The following is a 22,994-nucleotide window of genomic DNA, read 5'->3' as shown; positions in this document are numbered from 1 at the left end:
CCTAAAAATCGGCTCATTGGTCCTGACAATCCACAGCCGTAGCTACAGCCACAGTCACAGCCCCAGCCGCCAGCTGCAGCTCCAGCTCCAGCTCCAGCCCCAGCCACATCCAAAACCACAGCCACAGCTACAGCCACAGCCAGCTCCAGCCACAGCCGCGGCCGCAGCCGGAACTGCAGCTGCGGCCGCGCCACGCCAGGCCGATGGGAGTCAGCAGGCCACGTTCGCCAGCATAGCCGCAGTAGCGGTGCGACGTCGGCCATCGTCTTGGCCGCCTCATCCCTTCCCCACACGCACCTGATATCCGCACGGTCAGCTCCCTGTTCCTGGTGAAGTGGAAGAAGGCCGACGCAGCCAGTACGCCGTAGTTGAAGGCCAGCGAGCCCACGTCCATGACGGCCAGGTCCAGCAGCTGGCACACCTGCACGAACTGCAGGCTCGAGAACTGTGCGCACGTGAACTCCTCAGCCGTCACAGCCTCGCCTGAAAAACGGGGGGGGGGGGGTGTGTGATGGATGCCAGCACCGAGCCGTGACGTCAGACGCTACCACGGCGGCAGCGGGCGGCTCAAGGCGGCTGTCGGGGGTACAGGCCACCGTGTCGCCCCCGCAAAAGGTAGCATGGAGACTGAAATGCCTTCGCCAATGTCCCGCGGGAGTCCAAATCGGAGGGCAATGTAAATTTTCCATGAATGGTTTAACACAGGCATGAAAAATGCCTAAAATGGAGACCACAAAACCGTCGGTGATGCTACTCAATTCGCAGGTAATCTCAGATATGTAGTGACCTCTCAAAACTCAAACGTGGACAACGAGCTACGATGCTTTGGCTTTAGTTCGGCCCCACCGCTTTTCGACAGAGCTGATTTGCAAAACAATTGTGTGCCTTCTTCGCTAGACAGCTGTCAGCTGTTCCTCCCGAAAGCTTTTTTCTCTTGCCTTTTTTCGACTGTTACTGCTTTAATCGTCTGGAAGGACCCTAGACAACCTCATGGAACACAGCGGACGAACATTGCCACCTTAGATACTAGGTCATTTACTTTTCGTTAGTGGATCTAGTTCACTTAAAGAAGAACAGGGAAAGCACATATGAGTGTTACCCGTCACGAAAAAGATGCACCAAAACGAGCAACCACACTGCGACATGACCGTGGCCTGAAGGGTCCGAAACTTACCAAATCTGTTCTCTTCCATATTTGTAAGCTGTAAATATGTTCCCAGCCAATGCTGTGGAGTAATTGGTGATAAAGACCAATTCAAAATCTGTAGGAAACAGGAGCACATGTGTTACCTCATGCAGTGGTAACAGTGGCGGTGAAAGTGCATCACCCAGAAACAACATTGGGCCAAAAATCCACAAGCGCAGAAACATTTGCACTAAAAGCAGCCTGGTGGAAAGTGTTGACATTGACATTGACAGGACAAGACATTGCGTTGGCGGACCTAACAACAACATGCACTCAACATGCATGATTCAGACTTACCTCTGCTCCTTGCAGATCAAAAGGCAGGGAAAATTAATTAGCTTGCATAATACCCACATCACTTTATTAAGTCACACTGCACACTCGACCCACTCAGAATAACAGCAACCAGTGTGATCATAACATCATATTAGTCCCTCTGCTGGCCACGTGTTTTGCTGAGCTATAACGGTCCACTCCGCCGTCACCCCGCTCAGCCAGCACAGCTCACCTTCATGATGACCAGCTCCTTGTCCTGAATGTCCTCGGACGTGCAGGCGCCGTCGGTGACATACGCGAAGTCGGCCACCTTCGGCGGGTAGATCTCCTCCAGCTTGGAGGCGATCATCAGGCACGTGATGCCTGCCGGGTGGGGGAGGCGGCGGCGTCAGCTCACGCGTGACGCGGGACACGAGGCCATCCCGGATGTGGGCAGCGGGAGGGGGCGCGCAAGGGCGGGAGCGAGAGAAAGCCACTGGCCTCAGCAAGGACGCCGCAGGGACGGAGCACCAGCCAGCGAGGAGGCGCCTCAGGCAGGCAGGGCGCCGCGGGGCGACAGAGGGCACCAGAGGTGGCGAGTTGAGCCATTGAGCGGGCGTCAAACGCGGGTCGTTCTCCACGGGGCGACAGAGGGCGCCAGAGACCTTGAGCCCCTACAGAAAGAGGCCGCCACAGGCCAAGCTGCCACGGGAAGATGGTGAGACGCCCGTGAACGAAGCCGGAGAAGGCATGCGGAGTGAAACCGTTTGCAGAGGGGCGCACCGGTAAACACAGCCATCTTGTTCATCTCACCAGTGTAAGCCCACGTTCCAAACCAAGCCCCAATAATTAACACGCGCTCGGGTGAGGGAGGGGTCAAATTGACCCCCCCCCCCCCCCCTCTCCCCGGTTTTCCCGGGTTGATTTCCGAACGGCGCGGCGCAGCCGCGCCAACTTGTGCATAGCTGTAGACAATTGAATATCGGATCGTCTGACATCAAAAATTTAGATGTAACTTGTAAGGTCGCTGACCTATGGCGGGTCAAAGTCAGGCCATGGTTTCAACGAAGGTACGTTCCAGGGAATCGTTCAATCCGATCAAACAATGGAGTTTTGGACGAAGCCAGACATCTCTGAGATACTTTCTTAGGCAACACAGCAATTGAATAAACACATAGAATTGACCTAGGGTCAGGCATAAAGGTCAGACCAGGGTAAAAACCAGCCTGTTGTATTTCTCTCGGGCTTGCTGTACGGGCTGGTTTCTGGTACTCATTTCGAATAGATTTATAGCAGGAACCACATTATACACATTCCATGGACTTCTTATAGGTCGGAACAGGTCACTGACCCAAAATGACCCACGTGAGCATTTTGTTTTTAAGAATATAGCAGCGTAATCTACGTCGCTTATCCAAATGCAAAACTCAAAACAGGCTTATATCATTTTGGTCATCATGACCTCTAATAGGCCAAACAAGGTCACTGATCATAACCGAGCGTCCGAAACTTTGCTCAAAACAGTTGCTCAGGTTCTAGGGTCCCTTTGGAAACCAATCTGGACCCTCGACCTTGTTGGACCTTGTCTGACATGAAGGTCATGACCTAGGAACTTAAAACTCTGACCTAAGTGAGTTCACGTATACGTCAACACACCCTGTGAATTTGGTGTCTTTAGCTCTCTTGGTTCCCGAGATCTCAGGGGGGTCAAACTGGCCCCCTCCACCCGAGCGAAACTGGTACCCAACTGGCCACCTGAGCAAAGGGCAGAGACCTTGAGTGAGCGTGTAAATTTTTTCTTAGAACGGCTGCTTAGGTTCTAGGGGCCCTTTGAAGACCATTCTGGAATGTGATCTTGTTTGACCTTATTTGACCCAAAGGTGATGACTAGGAACATCAAACTTTGACCTAAGAGAGTTCATGTACAGGCCAACACACTCTGTGAATTTGGTGTCTCTAGCTTTTTTGGTTCTCGAGATCTCAGGGGGGGGGTCAAATTGGCCTCCCCACCCGAGCGAAGGGTATCCAACCGGGCACCCGGGCGCGTGCTAAGGCAGGCATCACTGCACTGCGGCCGCGTCGCTACCGTACTTCGTAGCGTATGCCCGCCAACATGCTCTGTCATGATGCAATAGCCTCAGGCAAGCTTAACGCCGCGCATATAAGGATAACACAAAGCCGTGTTGCACCACTGAAGATAAAATAGGGAAATATTCGAGATAATTGTTACAGCAAAGCAATTATTAGCACTTGGTAACTGCAAACGTTTGTAAAAAATACACAGAAAATTGTTTTTACTTCCATTTGGTTCAAACAAATCAACACACAACATCCCTGAATTGCCACAGGGGCACAGTGAGTTTAAGTGTACAAAAAATAATACTAAAGGTAGAAAGAAGCAACTGGTTAGCACTCTGAGTGCACAGTACACACAAAACGCCACCCCACTGTATCTCCGCCATCGGAACAATCTCGCGAGCCACCGGTGCCGGGCGTGTGCGCGCAGCGGCGGCGGAGCTGCCTCACCCCCCGAGCTGGAGCTGCGACTTGGGCAGGTCACGTGGTGCGGCTGAGGTAGCGGTCCAGGAAGTCGACAGCCAGGTGGAACGTCTCGCGGTGTAGCCGGTGCACCTCGCACACCTGGCGCGCCGACAGACGGAGGCGGCGTGAGACCTCGGCGCGGTACCGGCCGGCCGGCCGTGCGGCGCCACGACCAGCCGCAGGTTAAGCGGCGTTCGACAAACGCATGCCGCTGGCTTTTCTTAGCCGGCAAAAAGTGCTCTGCATCGTTCTGCACCATTTGTTTGCGTTTCTCTTGACGCGTCCTGCTACGCGAATAGATTTGAGAGCTTCTGGGAGAGTTGGTATGCCAGCTGTGGCTTACGATTGGCCAAATATCTCCAACGAGATTTGTACTTTTTGCTCACTAAAACATACAAATCTGGCCCAACACTAGCAGCGTGCATTTGCTGGTGGCGCGCACGTGTGGCGGCGCCACCCACCTCGATGAGCCAGTCGATGAGAATGGCGCGCATGTGCGGCTTGAGCGCCGGGTGGTGTCGTCATGAGCGCCGCGTCGCGCCGGTAACTGTAATCCTTGGCGCGCATGCTGGTCCACAGGTCCTCGACCTCAGTCCAGCGCAGCTCGGGCAGTGGCGGCACGCGCTGCCGCACCTGTGGCGGCATCACCCTGCTGCTCGCGAAACCTGCCGGCGCGCGCCGCAGCCGTCAGCTGGCGCACGAGCCGCCAACGGGCGGGGGGTTGGTGGCCACAGGGACGACGAGGCTCGGGGGGTTGGTGGCCACAGGGACGACGGAGGAACCGGCATCGCGTACCGGTACCCCGGGAGAACACCTAAACAATCGTGAACAAAGTCGTGGTCACAGTTGCGAACTGCCTAGCACGAAAAGACATTAGTTGCTTTCACTGCAAGAAAAAAACCGTTAACAACATCCATAACAGTCCGCAACGGCGTTCAAGAGAGCAAATTGTCCCCGGAAAACCACAACTTCTTTCATGCTTTTCTTCACAACAACCCCTGCAGTGTGTTCCAAAAGAAGGTGCAAAACATAGCCTAGCGACAATGCCCATCGAGCTTACACCAAGCAGCATGCCCCCCCCCCCCCCCCATCGAGGGCCAGCATACATCCCGTATCGGTACGACCACCGCCGGCACTCACTTGGGACCATGTGGCGGGAGGCGGGGTACAAGGCGCGCTGGCGCTTCCACTGGCTGTCGAAGGCCGGCCAGGAATGCCTGGCTTGTGTCCGATGTGCATGTCCTCCGAGCCGGACCGCGCTGCAGGCGGGTGCTGGAGGCCGTGCTGGTTTGGCTGCCGCCGGCGAGACCCACTCGGCCTCGCCCAACTGCCGGCCACGGCACGGCGTCAGTAGCAGCCGGGACCACGGCCCTCGCCCAACTGCTGACCACGGCACAGCGGCAGTACGCAAGCCGGGACGACGGCCCCCGCCTAACTTGCTGACCACGGCACGGCGTCAGTACAGCCGGGATCACGGCCCCCGCCCCAACTGCTGACTCACGGCACGGCGTCAGTACGCAGCCGGGATCACGGCCCCCACCCAACTGCTGACCACGGCACGGCGTCAGTAGCAGCCGGGACCACGGCCCCCGCCCAACTGGCCGGCCACGGCACAGCGTCAGAACGCACCTCGCCTAATTGCTGACCACAGTACAGCGTCAGTACGCAGCCGGGACCACGGCCCCCGCCTAATTGCTGACCACAGCACAGCGTCAGTACGCAGCCGGGACCAGGGCGACGGAACTGAGGCGGCTGGGAGGGGGAGGGACTCCGGAGAACGGACCAGAGCGGGGGGACCGGGCGGCAGGACATAGGTGGGACCCCGGTGGCGTGATCCGGGCACAGGAGCCCGGGCACGGAGCGCTGGGATCAGCGCTAGGCTTCTGTGGTAGTGACTGGCACGCCACCCTGGATCACGCGCGCTCTGGGGCCAGTGCGGCGCTCCTCTGGCGAGGTTCGTCAGAGCACTGTGCGCCGCATCTGTGCTGGGTCAGTCCAGACCCGTCGTGTCAGAGTCCATGGCGACGCAGCCAGCGACCCAGTGAAGAGGTCGCTGGCTCTCGGACCGAGTGCCGCCATCGGGGTGGGGTGAGCCAGGGATGCCCGGGGGGCGAGCAAATGGGCCCAGACGCATCGGACATTAACGCAAGGTGTGGACCCCCAGTGCCGTCCATGGCGACCACGCGAGTTTCAAGAATGCACCACGGAGAAATTTCAACCTGGATCAGGTGATGCACAGGAATGCATAAGACGGCCAAATTGAAGAAACCACCGCAGGAAACAAAAGGTTGCGCTTCTACCTTGGTGTCATCGCATGGTATTGACCATATGACAGATGGAGACCCCTTCGTTCCATTGTATTGTCATAACAGTTACAGGGGGGGGGGGGGGGTCTACGAAACGCTGCTCTGCTTCAGTTAATTATAAAAAGTATATGCATTAACATTTGTTTCGTAACACTTATGCATGGTTCACATAAAAAGGAAAACACTCCTGATATTTCAGACTACAAACTAGCAGAAGAAGCTGGGCGTTAATGCTAAATGCCTCGGACCAACAAACAGGAAAATTTGATTGGCATCCACCGTAGATAGATGTCCATAAGTCTGTTATCAGCGACTGCAGTGACAGTCAATCAGTGACTGCAGCCGACACCAGCGACTGCAGCCGGCACCAGCGACTACCGCCGGCACCAGAGGCTGTAACTGACAATGATCGCAGCCGACACCAGCGACTGCAGCCGGGACCAGAGGCTGTAACCGAGTGACCGCAGCTGGCACCAGCGATTGCAGCCGGCATCAGCGACTGCCGCTGGCACCAGAGGCTGTAACCGACAGTGACTGCAGCCGGCACCAGGGCGGACTCACCTGCGCGCCGAGCTGCACCTCCATGGCCGGAGGCGGACTGTGTTCCGGACGGCGGCGCTTGGCGCGCGTCAGGATGGCCGGCGTGGCGCGACTGGGCCGACTGCTGCCTCTGCGGAGGAGACGGCGGCGCCGGTTAGCGCCGGCGCTAGGCCCACACCCGGCGGGCGGCATCCGCCCAGGCACGGGCCGAGCTCAGCAATGGTCCTAAGAGTGTGTGTGGGGGGGGGGGGGGGGGGGGGACGAGACTTGTGATGTTTTCCGGCTGAGCGTTCCCAACCGTATGTAATTGTCGTTTTGAAGCAGTGTTCGAGTGATGTTGATACATGTTTCACGATAATAGGGGCAAATCGCAAGTGCAATCTTGCGTCTGCAAGCGCAAGTGCAATCTGCAGGTCCCACTTGCAGAACTCTGTTTTTTCAAGTTATACAAATGTATACATATTACACGAGTTCATTTGAGACTGGATCCGAACAGACCCGTCGCTCACGTTCTGAGACCCTGAGGTTCTGAGGAAGAAAGCTGACAGCACTCGTAAGATACCCGCGGGAGCTACACAGAAAAGGGCTACCGCCGTGTTCGGTAGAAAAAGGAGCGTATAAAGCTTGCGATAAACACAGCGAGAGCACCCACAGAGAATACATCACACCCACACAGAAAACACGCTTTTCAGACCGCATTCAAAAATGAACGAAAACTTATGACTTGTGGACGGACCGAGATCAACTGAGCGTTAACAAACACTTCATGCGAGGGCCCATGAACGGGAAAGTGCACTTACCGAGTGTCACAATAACGCAAAAGGGACCCGACAACAGCTGTGCGTTATATGCGCTAACGCCACTTGTGCGTGCTGACAACCCACGTGGCCATCAGGCGCCCAAAAGCTCGGCGCCACCGCGAGGCGCCGATAAGGAATCACATAAATCGTCCACTAAAATCAGAGCATTTTCAAGACCCACCCATGCATACAACATCCAAATCCGTGACAGTAGTAACACTTTAGTTTGGCGTGTAGTAGAACATTGTGGGAAGCTTTGCACATAAAGCGCTGGTTCGTGGCCTCCCCCCCCCCCCCCCACCCCGTTTTCCAGATGTCCAGCAAACATGCCTATGTATCGTGGCATGCAGTAACCATTTGGGCTCGTCGAAGAATTTTCACGTTCTTTTAAAGAACAGGGCGAGCATCGTCAAAGAAAACGTAGCTTTTAAGCTAAAACAGATACAGGACAACCCAAATGGTGTTACATATGATGTTCTCACTTGTTTCCCTGACAGTATGGCAGCGCTATGCCTAACGAAAGCAATGTTATAATCATGGTACCACTTTGAAGTACTAGTTTCTCTTTAACTGTCCATGCTCAAGCCTTCACTCCGCAGAACTATCGCAAAGTTAAGAGCATGCGGCTGAAAAAGAGCAAGACAACATATAAATCACGAAATACCACAATTTTCCTGGGAGGCATTCAAGCGGGGGTCATTGCTGCCATCACGACAGGTACATCGAGCAGACCCCGATGGTCCAGGAGTGTAGTTTTACAAAACAAGTTGGTGAGCCTGAGCCACAGAAAAACGACGAAACCTACCCGAAATACGCCGGCAAACTAGTTCCTCCTCAGTTTTTGTTTTGTCCACTTGCTCCTCAATGTTGGAGGAAGGTTGGGGGGGGGGGGCTAAAGCCAAAGTTGGGAGGACCCTCCCCCCCCGCATCCGAATACGAAACTAAGCCCTTGCAGGCATCGCCACAGTCATGGCCGAGTCTGTCCTGACCGTTAACACCGGGCGGGTCAGAGCCACGGCACTAGCGACAACAACGCACCAATTCGTCGTCACCGTTGCGACGACCGGAAACAGCGCCGACAGCCGGAAATCGGCACTCAGTCCTCACCGGAGCAAACGCGCTGCCGTCGAAACCCCCGGCGGCGAGCAAACCGTGCAGAACAACGGTACCGGCCGACGAAATGGCAGACTACGCTTGAATGAAAGCGGGCCCGGGCGGCGCGTAAGGCGCGATCAGCTGATCACTCAGCTGACTGATCAGCTGTTTGGGCGCCGCGACGCCACGGTCGCTTCATGCGTGGCGGTGCCCCTCCCCCTCCGTCTCCGTAAGGAGCCGCCCCGGGCGCCAGGATACCAGACATGGGTGGGGTGCACCCCACCCAGACATGGGTGGGGTGCGCGCTAGCGCACCTGCCCCGGGCGAAGGCGCGCGCGCGCAGAATTGGCGGGAAGACCAATTACGGCACTTCTGGCCAGAAATAGAATGGTCCACCGCCACGACAGAGGGATAAAATTGGGCGCCAATTCTACTTCTGCGCGCGCGCAGAAATGGCGGGAAGACCAATTACGGCACTTTCGGTCAGAAATAAGTTGGGCCACCGCGACAGCAGGGGAAAAAAACAGGGTTAACACGAGCTAGTATTTACTCATCGCAATATATTACATCGCTTCGAAAAAAGGATTGATTATTCGCATGCAACATGTTCGCAGTCGTCATAATTTAACATCCCGGTAGAGATGCAGAACTCTGAAAATCTCAAACCATCCCCGCACAAGCACATGCTCAGATGCCTACACATCGGACCTTAACCTCACCCACGGTGGCGAACATGCCGTGATACCAATGAAGCAGCTATATTTCTTCAGCAAGTCATAGGCATTGTAAAACAGAAGCGGGCCACTGCTCTCCCACTTCCCAAGAAAGTTAAACGTCATCCCTGCGGTGACGCATGGGAAGGACCGGCTTCGATAGTCACTCAGCCCTCCAACCTGGGAGGTTCCTAAGCCAGCACAGCCTCTCTACTCCCCGCACTGATTCGATGCCCGCCACTTTCTGCACAGCCTACCGCGCAATTCCCCATGTTTTCCATTGGTCGCAGAAAAACCTAGCCTAGAGAGCTGCGGCTGGTGACGATGATGACGATGATGACGATGATGATGATGACGATGATCACTTATGTCTTAGGACGCGCCCACTACCCTAGCCATGTGGCGCCCATGACAGCAGCGGTTGCGAATGCATACGTGTGCTATGTGTGCTAGCCCAGGTCCGTTTTGGACAGGTCCGTTTAGGCTGGACCATACGGGGAGGAATCCTTCGGGTGTTTGGAAAGTCCAACCAGGATTCGTTTAGCCTATGGTTTGCTATTAAATCAGTGGACGTGGCTAGTGGCGTCTGGCATATCCCAACGTCCCCACTTCATACTTGCTGCATCACACTATAATCACGTGGTAGCATGCTCCCTCAAATTTGCTAGTAGCGTTTCTCCGTAGCAGCATCAACTCCGTCCGTCAGCCCTCTCCTCCGCCTCAAATTTTACATGTTAGCTGTCCGGCAAAACAAATACATTTTTCGTGGGAGCGTCGGTTTTCCCACATACCATACACTGCGGCGCAACTTGCGGCGGGTACGAAGTGACCTAACGTAAGCGTGCTCCAGTAATAACCACAGTGTCACGACTGCCAGACTATTGCGTAACTGTGAACAGTATTCCGTAATTGTAACGGTGAGCCTACCTGAAAACAAACTGAAATGGTCAAGCGTCGACCAGCCTGCGATTCACGAGAACTTGGCTTGGGTGCATCGCTTTCTAAGCAACGAGCAAGCGCCCACCAGCCAACAGAACCTGCCTGACCGCATAATGCGTCAGCCAGAGCAACTCTAACCTCAGCAGCCAGCCTGCTGCACACGTCTCGAGTCGGCACAAACCCCACACGGCGACCCATGTGCCCGCACTGTGGCGGAGTTTCACGGGCAGATACCCGAGTGGTTGAGCAGGGCTTTTGCTGTACGCCACTGCACATTCTTAACGTACGCCCTTGTGTATAGCAACTCTTGCCACGAACAACCGTGACGTTGCAGGTGGCATACGCTACAGATGATGAAGCTGTCTTCGCTGGCTTTCAGATCTGCTTAATGTGAATGAATTTCACTGTCGATGTGGTAGCCAGGAACGATGAAAGCCCGCTGCCGGTAATGGATGGACGAGACCCACGAGGGTCGTGCTGCGGACTCCTCGCGCCCAATCCCAAACACCAATGCAAGACAAAAGGCGGCCAGCATTCGGCAACACGCCCAGGGCGTGTGGGCACGGCAGCTTGGGTCAGGCAGAAGCTGGTGCAGCGGACGACCCGGACTGGAACACAGCCGGCCGGGAGAGGAGCGGTGGCGACTCACCCCTGCAGCAGCGTCCCAGCGACAGCGCGGCGGACCGCGACAGCAGGGAAGCAGGACGTTTTCCTTCTGACTGGCGGCGTGATAAGCCACGGTTTTTTATCTCTCGAAAAGATAAGGATTCCCCGTATTGTCGGCTGCGGACACATTGCGACTGCGGCGCGCCTTCCACTGAGGAGATAAGCTACCGGCCCGGCGGACCGGCTCCAAGATAAGGGAAGGAGGATCTCGAAAAGTGGAATTTCCATCTGGTCACCAGGCAGTCCTAAATGTGCTGCCCATTTCGACCCCTGATCACGGAAAACATTTCCGGCGTCTGAATCGCCGAGATAGGGCGGATTCTGTCGGACAGTTCCAAAAACATAACGCGAACGAACTGCCAAATATCACGCGAACCACTGGGGGACACTGCTAACTACCGTCAGACAGGCAACCATTTAATCTGAGCGAGGACAGCGCGTTCAAACAGACCCTTTCCAAAAAAGAATCAGGCGGGAAAAATTCGGAGGCTCGTTCCATGCGACGATATATGCCGAAAGTCTCCCTCCCCCTCCCCCCCCCCATCCCAGACAATTTGCCCGGTACTCGTGCGCACCGGCGCGCTCTCTCGTTCCCTCGACGCCCGCACTTCACACGCGTCTCCAGCCGGCCGTGCAGCAGCAGCGACGCGCTGGGTCGGCACGCCACCGACCGGCGCAGCGTTGTGGATAGCGGCCCCAGCCGGCCGGCCCAGCCGACGCCCGGCCGCCGATGTCGGTGCCGGTGCAGGCGTCGGCACCTGTCCAGCCAGGTGTCGACCCACCGCGGGCCCCGACGCACGCACCTGGACCGGGCGGGAAGCGGGGCGGTGCGGCCCGGCCCGGCCCGGCTCGCCGCCGTGCAACGTCCCAGGCCGCAGCTGCGTCCGTGCGAGCAGCCAGCGGGGCGCCACTCGAAAAAAATGAGAGCGGCATCTGGGAGTTCGGCTGACAAAACGGGCGAAATCTTTCCTAACCAAGGCGGCCAACGGCAATGTGATCTTTGCATACAGCATCCCGAGCCGATAAAACAGCCGACGGCAATGTGCACTGCCCGCGGCTATGCCGGCAGTTACGTGCTGGGAGCTGGAAGCTGCCGCCTGTGTCATACCTAGAGTAGCAATCAACACAAGCGCTGGGTACTGGTGTCACGGAAGCTTGGCGTTAACCAATTGGTATTTACCAATTAATTAACCACACTTGGTGCGATTTACGATGATTAACAATGTACTGGTATCGTTACCGCTTTGCAATCATTTGAAACAAGAAATGTTCAGGCGTTGATATCCGAAGGCTTTTCCAAAATGGTTTCCGAACGGCGCGGCGTAGCCATGCTAGATTTTGCTTTGCTGTAAACAATTAAGTAGCGGATCGTTTAGCATCAAAAACCTAGATGTACCTTGTAAAGTCGCTGACCTATGGCAGGTCAGTCAGGCCATGGATTCAGCGAAGTCAGTTTCTAGGGAATCGCTCATTCTGATGCAACAACGGAGTGTTAGACAAAGCCACGCATCTCTGAGATACTTTCTTGGGAAACTCAAATATTGAATGAGCAAATTACGCTGACCTAAGGTCAGGCATGAAGGTCAGACCAACCTGTACGTCAGACCAATGTCAAAACCAACCTGTTCTACTGCTCTAAGGCTTACTGTGTGGGATAGTTGCTGGTGCTCATTTCAAATTTATTAATGGCAGAAAACGCATTTTACATCTTCCATGGACTTCTCAGAGGTTAGAATAGGTCATTGACCTAAAACGACCCAGCCCAACATTTTGTTTTTAGAAACATACTGTCTAGCGTTATCTTTGTCGCTTATTTAAGTGCAAAACTCAAAGCAGTCTTGTATGATTTTGGTCACCATGACCTTCAAAAGGTCAACCAAGGTCACTTACCCTAAATGAGCAAGCGAATTTTTGCTTAAAAACAGTTATCTAGGCTCTGAGGGTACTTTGGAGACCAACCTGCAATTTGACATTGTTTGACCTTATTTGACCCAAAGGTCATGATCTAGGAACCTCAAAATTTGACCCACGTGAGTTCACGTACAGGTCAACACACCCTGCGAATTTGGTGTCTCTAGCTCTTTTAGTTCCCGAGATCTCAGTTGGGGGGTCAAATTGGTCCTCCCCCCCCCCCCCCCCACACCCGAGCGAAGGGTGTCAGCCGGCCACCCGGGCGCGTGTTACATGCGTCGTCGATCTCGGGATCTCCTTTTTGCAGATGTACGCAGAGCAACCCGGTGACATGTAAAGACTAAGCGGGTCGGAAATTGTCAACCATTTTACCGTATGATCGCACTACGACGTATGGAAATTCTGGGTACTGCATACTCTACGGAACATATTGCCACGACCGCTGTGAGGTGCTATGGTGCACGCGTCAGTATTTCATAAAGCAGTTGTTAATGGCGATATGACACCCGCATATAGACCGCGATGCTCTTAAAGCAGCCGTCATTCCCACGTTGATGATATCCCTAAATATGAGCACGAGGCGTTGTTTCAAAGTCTACGCGAACAGCATCTGGACGTGTTGATACCGCCTCGAACAACTTTTTTCACAAATGCGCTCATTTACCGGTCCTCACTATCCTGTAGACACTTACCCCCCTTACCCCGCTGGGATGACACAGAAGGGGCATGTTAGTTCTGATAGATCCACTGCATGCACAATGCACATGCCACTGATACGCATCCGTCATAAGCACTGACCTGACCGCAATTGATGCAAGGCCCCTCCATGCAGGGATGTTAAATAGGTCAGTTCTGATGCCAGCAGTTGGCCGACACCCGGCATGCGATACTGACCAGAGGAAATAGAAATGCATGCGCTGACCTGAGAACCCATTGAAACAAAGCCTTCTGGGTGGTACCAATCAAGCACCAATTGAAACCATAGGTGGTGTGCACAGCCCACCGAGTCTCAATGGTTACCAGCCACCGACTGCGTTCTCACGCTGTACTGACCTGGCCCCAGACATGATCAGTCCGACGGCAGCGTGAGCCGAAGACGACGCACGCTCATTCGACCATCCCTCTGTAACAGGTGTGCTAGGTGTGAGAATGAGTCATCACACCTGAACTGCCCCCAGCTGAGGCTATGCACTATTGCTTCTAAAGCCTTGCACCAAGCTACGCACCTTCTCCCCTCTAGTCAAAGGGGTTCAGGCCCTGAGGAGCCAGCTGTGAGTCTACATAACAGGCTGATGTGTGTAATCTAAGCATATTTAATGTAAAAAGCATGCCAGATCTAAACATGCAATTAGTATGAAAACCATTCTGGTGGTACAGATCACTTTTGCCAGGGGCCTTCCAATGGCAGACCTAAGTATATGAACATTGCTTTTAATATTCATGGAATATAGTCACACTGCACCAGCCCCAATTCAGACTAGCTGATAGCTATCATGTATATCAGTGGCATGTGCTGCACTGGCATGTATTGACATGTACATGACTGATATGTAACGCCAGACAGCCATTACATTGCAGTTAGCTCCATGGCCACCTGCAGGTGCACACATGATGTACCATGCTTGCCCTGGTCCAGCATAAAAAATTGCTCAAATCAAAGGCAGAAGCCCAAAGCTCAGATGCTTACATCAGTTTTCAATGAGACATGAAAGTATAAGTTAACCCAGCTAGCACTGCACTTGCCAACCAGATAGTGCAATTACTAGATATTTGAAGTTTGTGAATAAGGAGATCAAGCTCTAGATGAAAAAGCAAGGGGCTAAAAGCTGGTTGATATCAAATTTTTAATGTACACCAGGGCGATGAAAATTGTTTGCATTTCTCAGGTATTAAGAGGAATTTGTACAGTGATGGTGAGACTTATAGAAAAAAGAAGCATGATTGGTTAGCATTAAACTAATAGTAAATATGGAGACAAATGTATTGCTGTTGAGTATGTATCAAGTGTCTTAAAATTGGTCTCATTACACAGGTCATACAAATTAAATGATTTTGTTAACATACTCTTGTTTTATATGCCAGTTTTGTCTGTTGTCAGATCATTTTTTTTTCAAAACTACATGTTTTATCACTTGTGATGACAGCTTTTCTTACACTTTCAAAGTAAAATAACAGACCTATTTCAACAGCAACATATAAAAGTGAGATACATGTTAATCTGGAGAATAATGTTCCAACAAACATCAGCACAATTTATGCATAGCATACCTCCAAGAAAAATTATCCAAGCTCATAGTATGACACCCTCATGTAACTGGACCATTACCATTCACTAGATTATGCATTTGGTTTGCAAATCCCTGCTGTGTCCCACCTTGCCAAATCATGCCACTGACAAGCAAAAAGTAGCAGTGCCAGCAGGTGCTTTTAAAAATTTGAAGCGGTGCAATGTGTAAAATCCTGCTTTCCTGATCACGTTTGTCAACTTAAAGCTGTCACTGACAAACTGTTGTTACAGCTGCATTCAACAGCTGCTGAACCAAACCCAAAGAGCTTCAACTACAAGTTCAAACTCAACACATGAACCTTCACATTTTTTGGTAGAATGCTCCCTAGCAGATAACATGACCTCTTTTTTATTGCCCCTGGCGATGAAGGTCACAATTTTATCTTACAAAAGCTACAGAAAAGATCAGCTGTCTCAACCCATGACCATGTTTCCCTGGCTAATGACTTATTTCCATTTTATTCATGGCAATGTTGCTGGAAGCAAAGAAGCATTAAGCCCTAAGAAGCAGTGCCCACATGCACACAACCTATCATTTACCATTTTAACCTATCATTAACATCAAATAAACCAGTGCAGCATTTGAGAGCATATTGATGCATACAAATGCAGAGGGAAGATGAGGACAGAGCACATGTCACAGGCCAGAAATCCATGACATTTTGATCTCACAATGGCAATATCAATAGCTATCAAACCAGGTTTTGGCACCAGACTACAAACCCACGCAAGAAGGCACCCAATACCATTTCTTAATGTCAATGCCCCCTGATTTACAACACAAAAATGAACATGAAGTGTACAAAATGATATCCACCTTATGTATTCACTATACCAAGTTCCCCTCATCTGACCATTGCTTACAAACTTAAGCCATATCAATGCCCCGCACAAATACTGAGATATCTACAAACTGCAACTACTGCAGGGGTCTTCAAGCGATACTTCTCAGCAGGCACCCCAAATAAATGCACATCTAAGCTTACATGTAGCGCACCAGCATACCAACCAGCCTTCGACGCCCAGACGCTTTCGGCGCGCGGTTAAGAGCTCTTCTCCGGCCCTGAGTACTTAGTTGGGCCAAAACGTTTGAAAGGTTGGCATGCGATCTAAGCCGAAATATTCTACGGAAGAAAAACGCGGAAAGCCGCGCCCTTACCTTACAATATCCCCCTCCAAAGTACTTGCGCACCGCGGACCTCGACTGTTGCCGGCGCGCGCGATTTCCCGCTCCCCCAGCTGAAGTTTACGTGGATCTTGGATAAGTGTAATGTTCGCGACGTGCCAACATTTATTTCGGTTTGCTATTCTTTTGCATTTATTACAGATAAGATCCTATCTTCTACTAAAATTATTTATCGGTTTCTTCCATCTAAGCCGTATTTGATGACTGAGCTTGCCCAGGGAATGGGAATAAACTTCCGCGAAATAAAAGAACAAACCAAGTAGATGACATGTGCCGGTCTAACAGCTGATCCGCAATTTGGCGCGATATTCGAGCGCGTCTATCCGGTGCAAGGGAAATTGACCCCCGCCGAGCGGAGTCCACCCGCTCAAAACTAGCAATCGAGAGATGGCTATAAAAGCAGCATGAAATGTGAGCTGTGGTCATGTGATTTTAGCAAGTGTATTTGTACAGTGTGCCAACGCCTTCAATTTGTCAAAGCACTAAATGTCGAGTTCTGTCGACTAACCGTCGAGCGTTGGTCACGGGCATTCCCCCCTCGAGATGGAAATTTACGAACGCCGACCAGTGCACCCAACTGCACATAATTAAATGCGTACATCGCTTGAGACATGATGATGCAGGTGCGCAGCTAAACGAAGGAGCGGAAGATTTTTACTCCCCCCCCCCCCCCCCCCCCCACTCTCTACAGTCCTGCATTTCGTTGAAGTTCCGCCTTGGATGCCTATTGGCAGAAAGTCAAAAATCGGCGTATTGCGCTCTCCCCAAGCTCCGTCCCTGTCTAAGGAATACTGGCTGCGCACCTGGAACAATGAATAACAAATCGAGCACAGTGCACATTTTCGCAAGCCACCGCGAAGGTCTTCCGACAAAATGAGCCACGGGCAGCAGCACTAGCCGGCTCATGTGTACGGAGGGCCGATGTCCGGATGTCACATCAGCCGTACCTAGTCGATGGTGCCAGATAAATCCCAGTGGTGAGGACTGGATTCCCAGCGGAACAAACTACACAGGCAACAGCAGCGTAAAACCCAGCCTCTGCCAGGACTCCGGAGTACCTAAAGCTGGTTCACCTTTGAGTGCCTGCATCGTTTCGCTGCCATATGTTTGAAGAACGTTTTCCACCGTTCATCGCATTAACTACGTGGCGGTCCGCGACTTGTGAGTGCAGAATGCTGAGCAAGGCTGGCATGACAAAGCTGTCTGAGCGGCTTTTGTTCAAAACTCAAGACATATTCATAATGTGATCGTTTTTGGGAGGGCTGTTATTTTACAGAGAAATTTGGAGGACCACGACATTGCATCAACCACTGATGAAATATAAGTTCCACTGAATTTAACCCGTGAGCATAAAAAGGCTGCGATGAACCCAGCAAGGACAATGGGAAAACAGGTCAATTTTTAGCATAACACGCTGGGACCATAAATGAACCGCACTGTTGCGCCAGTTTCTTTTTCACGGCATGTGGCATGCTGAGGCGGAAGCGTCCCGCCCCGCTGGCTGCGCGGCGACGTCTTTTGTGCGTCTCCCGCGGTTGCTGCCGGAGGCCGCGCCGGCGCCGCCGTCTGGCCACAGCGTGTCGCATTCTTCTGAAGGTTCGGCGCGGCGGCGCGACGACCCGGCGGCCGGTCGGCGCGCGTCGCGGCCTTGGCGGCAGCGCGGCGGCGCCGGGGCGCGCGCGCGCGCGCCAGCCCGCCAGTCGGCCACCTGGGACAACGACCGCAGGCCGGCGCGTGACGTCACGGACGCGCGGTCGGCCACCGCCGCCAGGTGTCGGACGGGGCACCGCCCCCCCCCCCCCCTCCCGCTCCTCCCGCCGAGCCCTGGGGCGGATGGCGGCGGCGTCCCCTCCACGAGCGGCGTCCGAGGCGGACGCCCTGCCTGCTGCACTGATTTCCGCCAGGGGCCGGCGTCCGGCTATTTCGGGTGACGTGCGGGTTGTGGCGAGGGATGTTTGTGCGAGCCCATTCGGAGTGGAAGGGAATGTTCCTTCGCCGCAGGCGCCACTCTGAGTCAGCTTCGACCCTTGATTCGTCGACATCCTGGAACATAGGCCTTCTTAGAAGCATTGCTAACCACAGCACGGCTCTCCAGCTGAGCACAGCAAGCAGTATTTCGCGCTCATGCAACCAACCCAGCACAGTTCAGCATCCAGACATGCGCGCAGATTTGCAGGAAATTCGCCGTCCACGTGACCGGGAAATGCGAACTGCTGTATGTCCTGCTGTGTTCCGCCTACGAAAAACCAGCAGCATATATTGTATATGCGTACATTCCAAAATTGTGCAGATTTGAGGCCAGGGGAAGATGCTTGACGTCACGACTCCCCTCCCCCCCCCCCCCCCCCTCCTCCTTTTCCTCTTCAGGTGGCGGTGCCCTTTGCACGCATGTAGAGCGTTTAGGAGGTCTAAGACGGACCCTGAGACACAAAGTAGGATTCCGGGCTTTAGAAGCTATTGCCATTTCAACAAACAGAGCCCCTAAGCGGCGAAGTGGGCCTCTCCTGTAGAAAATTTTGGCTTCGCCACTGGTATGCTGTGCGGAGGTAGCTTTCTGGGTTTGCTTTGCGATCTAACAGTGGCGTTTTAATGAAATATACGTTGTACCTTTCAGAAGGTGTAATATGTGCTAGCTTTCAACATGGCCGTGTTGCACTCGTCAAGATCCTCCTGCATTTACTTCCACACTCAATAAGCACATGCATGCACTGCATACCAAAATCACTTAGAGTTTAGTAACAGCACCTACTTGCAACTTGCAGCACCTACTCAAACTTGAATGCATCCCTCCTTCGCTGAGTCTTCAGCACAATTCTCCATTAAAACACCACCTTAAACTCCCAAAAGCGTTTCGGCTTTTCCACGAAGAATCTTTTCTATTATTTGAGCTCCATAGATTTATCGACCTCCTGACCTCGAAGCCAATTTTTTCGCTGCCCACACCAATGGAGATGACGAATGTCGAACCAAATAGGTGCCGACAGAACGGAGGCGCGTCTTACGGCGAACAGGAAATAAACGGCTTTACTACCGAACTGCTGGAAGCCGGAAGAAATGAAAGAGGCAGTTACGACGCAGCTCAAACTTGGGAAATATCGCAAGGAAGTGCTGTTACACGCCAACAAACCAGCACAGAATCTGGGGCAATTTGTCACTACGCCCGGGCATCAGTGGAATTGAGAGCCCTGTAGGGATTCGTCCATGGCGTCTTCGTGTCGCAATGCCCGATGGCGCCAAAAGACGTCATTGATGACGTAAGTGTTGTCCACCGTTCGCCCCGCGAGTGCCAGTTGCCTGTTGTGTTCGACTGGCAACAAATTCACTGGCAGTCACTGACAATGACGGTCATCACTGATAGGCATTCCACCACTAACAGTCACTGACAGGCGCGTAGCCAGAGCCTTGGCAAGAAGGGTGGTGGTACAGGGTTGACAAAGAGCCCTGATATGGAAAAGCCCCCCCCCCCCCCCCAGAAAAATGTCGGATGTGGCTCAATTGCTACCGAGGGCATGCTTTTCATTGGTATTTTTCCTGTGTCCAATTATTACTGGAGTAGGAGCCAGAAGTTTCTGCGATATAAATTCTGACTGAATTCATAGCCAATAAAGTAAAGATATAATTCGTTTAACGATTGCATGAAATAGATTGCAAACAATTTGATGCAACAAACAACAGTCAAAAATGGTCCAATTCACCGTTTCTGGACTCAAAAAACTCGGAAGCTTCGTCACAATTCGTTTCTGGATAGATCGAAATGGGTTAACAGTTGGTAGCAACATGGTTAAGGCATGTCTATTTGGAAATGTTCAACATTCAGACAGAATTTTGACAAGTGTCACAAATTATGTACGTAGTTTGAGCACCCGCGCTCGCAAATCTTAATGGGTAACAAAAGCCTCGACGCCGGGCGTTACAGTCTCCTTAGGCTGTGCAGCGTCGGCCTCGTAGCTAACACTTAGCTGTGGCCAACAGGTGGACGAAAATGATTATGTATCTGAAAGAAGTACCTGTCAACCCTTAAGCACATCGAATCGCACATTTAGAAGCAAATCCGGACGTGTATTTCACCAGTACGATTCTGAGATTGATGTTTAGAACGAACTGGCATTTACAGCACCGCGGAGTGGTGATGGCTAGAATCTGGTGGTGGAACTGGAAAGGTAAAGGTAGAATATCTATTTGGCACATAGGCGCAGAAGCGTTTCAAAAAGTGGCGGGGGGGGGGGCCAAGCTCAGGGTGTACTTCAGGAACTTTTTTCTGGAAAGCGAGCCCGATGACCGGGGGGGGGGGGGTAGGGGGGGGGGGGTAGGGATGGAGATTGTTATCGCTCTTTATTCAAATGTCATGGCTGCTATGCTAGGTAGGCGTCTAGAGCTGTTTATCACCGGTGCATAGTATTGCCTATTCGGCTCTTTTGTCAGTTGCCAAATAAGTCTATCCAGCTCCCCTAGATTATTCGTTCATTTTAACATTGTTTTTCCTGGGTAGGCGAAATACCACGAGCGGGTAGGTATTTTGGGCCATTAAGAAAGCATTTACCTCCACAGTGTAGATGCCAAAATACAGCATGGATATAAGATGGTGAGAATTTTGGAAGTGGATCGATGGCTCACAGTGCGTCAGGTTTTTCATGCACCTTCATTTCGATGGCTGCTCTTCAAGAAATAAGACCTGCCGCAGCATTTTAGACGGAAACAAATTTGGGAGCTTGAAGCTGCCAAAAACAATGTGACAAAAGCCATAAAGCTGGAGGTTGTGTTTTAAAAACCAAGCCACAAAATGACGACCCTTCTGTCATAAATTCCTTACCTGAGCCCTGCTCCCGTCCGCCGTCAGTGGTCACTGCCCTGACCTGGATGTCTCCCGCATGACTGACTGCGAGCTTATCGTGTTGCTACCTTGTCGCATACTTTTGAATCAGCGTTACTTCTACATGGTGTATGAAACATGTGTTGGACACCTGCAACAGTATTTTTCCCGAATTATCTTCCCTTATACCACACCACCGCAGAGAAAATAGCCTCCGGGAAGCTGTATGCCTTGGGTATGGATTGGCCCGGAGGGCACTTCATTGCCCATCATGCAACGCACGGGACTTGACCTGCTTTTGTATGTAGGCAGGGGCGTAGCCAGAGCCTTGCCAAGAAGGAACACAGGGATGGCAAAAGCCCATCTTATGAGGCTTTGTGGCTGTAACACTAAGTGATGGCCGATGAGCGAACGAAAAAGATGACGCATCTTAAGGGAGATGGCTGGCGGATTAGATAAATCGGCATGCATGTTTAACGCAGTGCAAAAGTAAGCCAAATGCAACCTTAATCTGAAAAGTGTGTGTGGGGGGGCGGGGGGGGGGGGGGTTGTCAGTTAACATTGCTGTCCCCCACCTTGAAAAGTGGGAGGCCAAGGCCCCCCTGCCCCCCCCCCTCCCTTTCCTACGCCCGTGATTTGGCATGTCGCTGTGACTGTTATCTGTCCAGAGGACAGCCCCAAAGTTATAGAAAAAAATGATACGACCAGTCTGATCTTTGAACAGTACGAATCTATTTTGAGAAACGTGCGCAACCATTATCTCACGACGGTCGTTCTCGGTTGCCTTCTGGAGTAGAACACTAGGAGGCACATGATTGTTCCCGAACAGGAGCTAAGGGACCATTCCGTTCCACCGCGGGGTGTCTTCCGTCTGCCATTCTGGCGACACGAGGCGGCATCCCGTGTCCGATCCAGAGACCCTTAGAGGGATATGTCATATCACATTGGCTCGTTCCTGACGCGGAAGGCCTTCTCGCCCGCGGAGTCGGACAAGGAGCTGACTGTGCGGTGCTGGTGGTATCTGACCGACATATAGGCCCATATCGACTAAGGGGACACCGGATCGGCACAAAGCGCCCTCTGACCGTCATTTGAGGGCCCGTTCTCGTAGGCTGGAGATCTGAATGAGACCCAACCAGCCCTTTGTGCCCTTTAGCCCTTCAATCGGGCCCCTCGATCGTCGGTCCCTTTGGGCCCTCCAGGCTCGTCAGACCGCCTCAAACACTGCCTCCGGCCGACTCGGGCCCCTTGCCAGCACGGGGCCCCCCTGCTACTTGCTTTGCGGGCCCTGATAGACGCTAGGGCCCTGACCAATGCAGATCGCCGGCTCCTGCTTTGTCCCTGCTTGGGGAATGGATCCTCAGGCCCAGGCCGACACAGAGCCGACTGTGCGTTATTGGCGGTTTCTGACCAGCATATGGTCCCTTGTCGACTCAGGGGGTCCCTGACCAGCGCACAGGAACCTCTGGATGGCACTGAAGTGCCAGGCTCTGCGGGCCGGCCCCGAATAGGTCGACCTTTAGGAAGCTTTAGACCCTCAAATCGAGCCCTCAGTCGTAGGTCTCGAGGGGCCCTGCAGGGCTTCTCGGAAGCTAGGGGTTCGTGCCCACTATATCCCCGCTGCCTGCGTTACTGGCCACTGACAGACATTCCAGCACATTCGCCACTGGCAGCCATTCTAAAACAGAAAACAGGAATGAACCGATATTTCCATGCTCTTACTCCTCAATGCCCGCCGAGTAGACTGGTTCGCCTTATT

General features: G+C 52.9%; 2 protein-coding genes across 2 annotated transcripts in view; both read right to left on the bottom strand.

Annotated features, from left to right (window-relative positions):
* The window catches only part of LOC119108964 (G1/S-specific cyclin-E1), a 2,534-nt gene extending 294 nt beyond the window's left edge, over positions 1-2,240 (bottom strand). Inside the window, exons 1-4 of the mRNA XM_037232509.1 lie at positions 2,225-2,240; positions 1,695-1,825; positions 1,175-1,262; positions 298-483 (exon numbers count right to left, since the gene is read on the bottom strand). Coding sequence (XP_037088404.1) covers positions 298-483; positions 1,175-1,262; positions 1,695-1,825; positions 2,225-2,240 — 421 coding nt within the window. The remainder of the gene's footprint in view (positions 1-297; positions 484-1,174; positions 1,263-1,694; positions 1,826-2,224) is intronic.
* Positions 2,241-4,571: 2,331 nt separating this feature from the next.
* Positions 4,572-22,267, bottom strand: LOC119108963 (uncharacterized). Its single transcript, XM_037232507.1, has 5 exons — positions 22,262-22,267; positions 16,399-16,478; positions 6,850-6,958; positions 5,233-5,309; positions 4,572-4,647 (listed from the first exon to the last, which is right to left on the bottom strand). Exons 1-5 carry the CDS (start codon positions 22,265-22,267, stop codon positions 4,572-4,574), a joined length of 348 nt encoding a protein of 115 aa, XP_037088402.1.
* Between the last annotated feature and the right edge of the window lie 727 nt (positions 22,268-22,994).

This window comes from Pollicipes pollicipes, unplaced genomic scaffold, assembly GCF_011947565.3.
Source record: "Pollicipes pollicipes isolate AB1234 unplaced genomic scaffold, Ppol_2.1 Scaffold_7135;HRSCAF=8457_pilon_pilon_pilon, whole genome shotgun sequence".
NCBI classification, from domain to species: domain Eukaryota; kingdom Metazoa; phylum Arthropoda; class Thecostraca; order Pollicipedomorpha; family Pollicipedidae; genus Pollicipes; species Pollicipes pollicipes.
The sequence above is the reverse complement of the archived record's forward strand: the minus strand, read 5'-3'. Positions and strand labels throughout refer to the sequence as shown.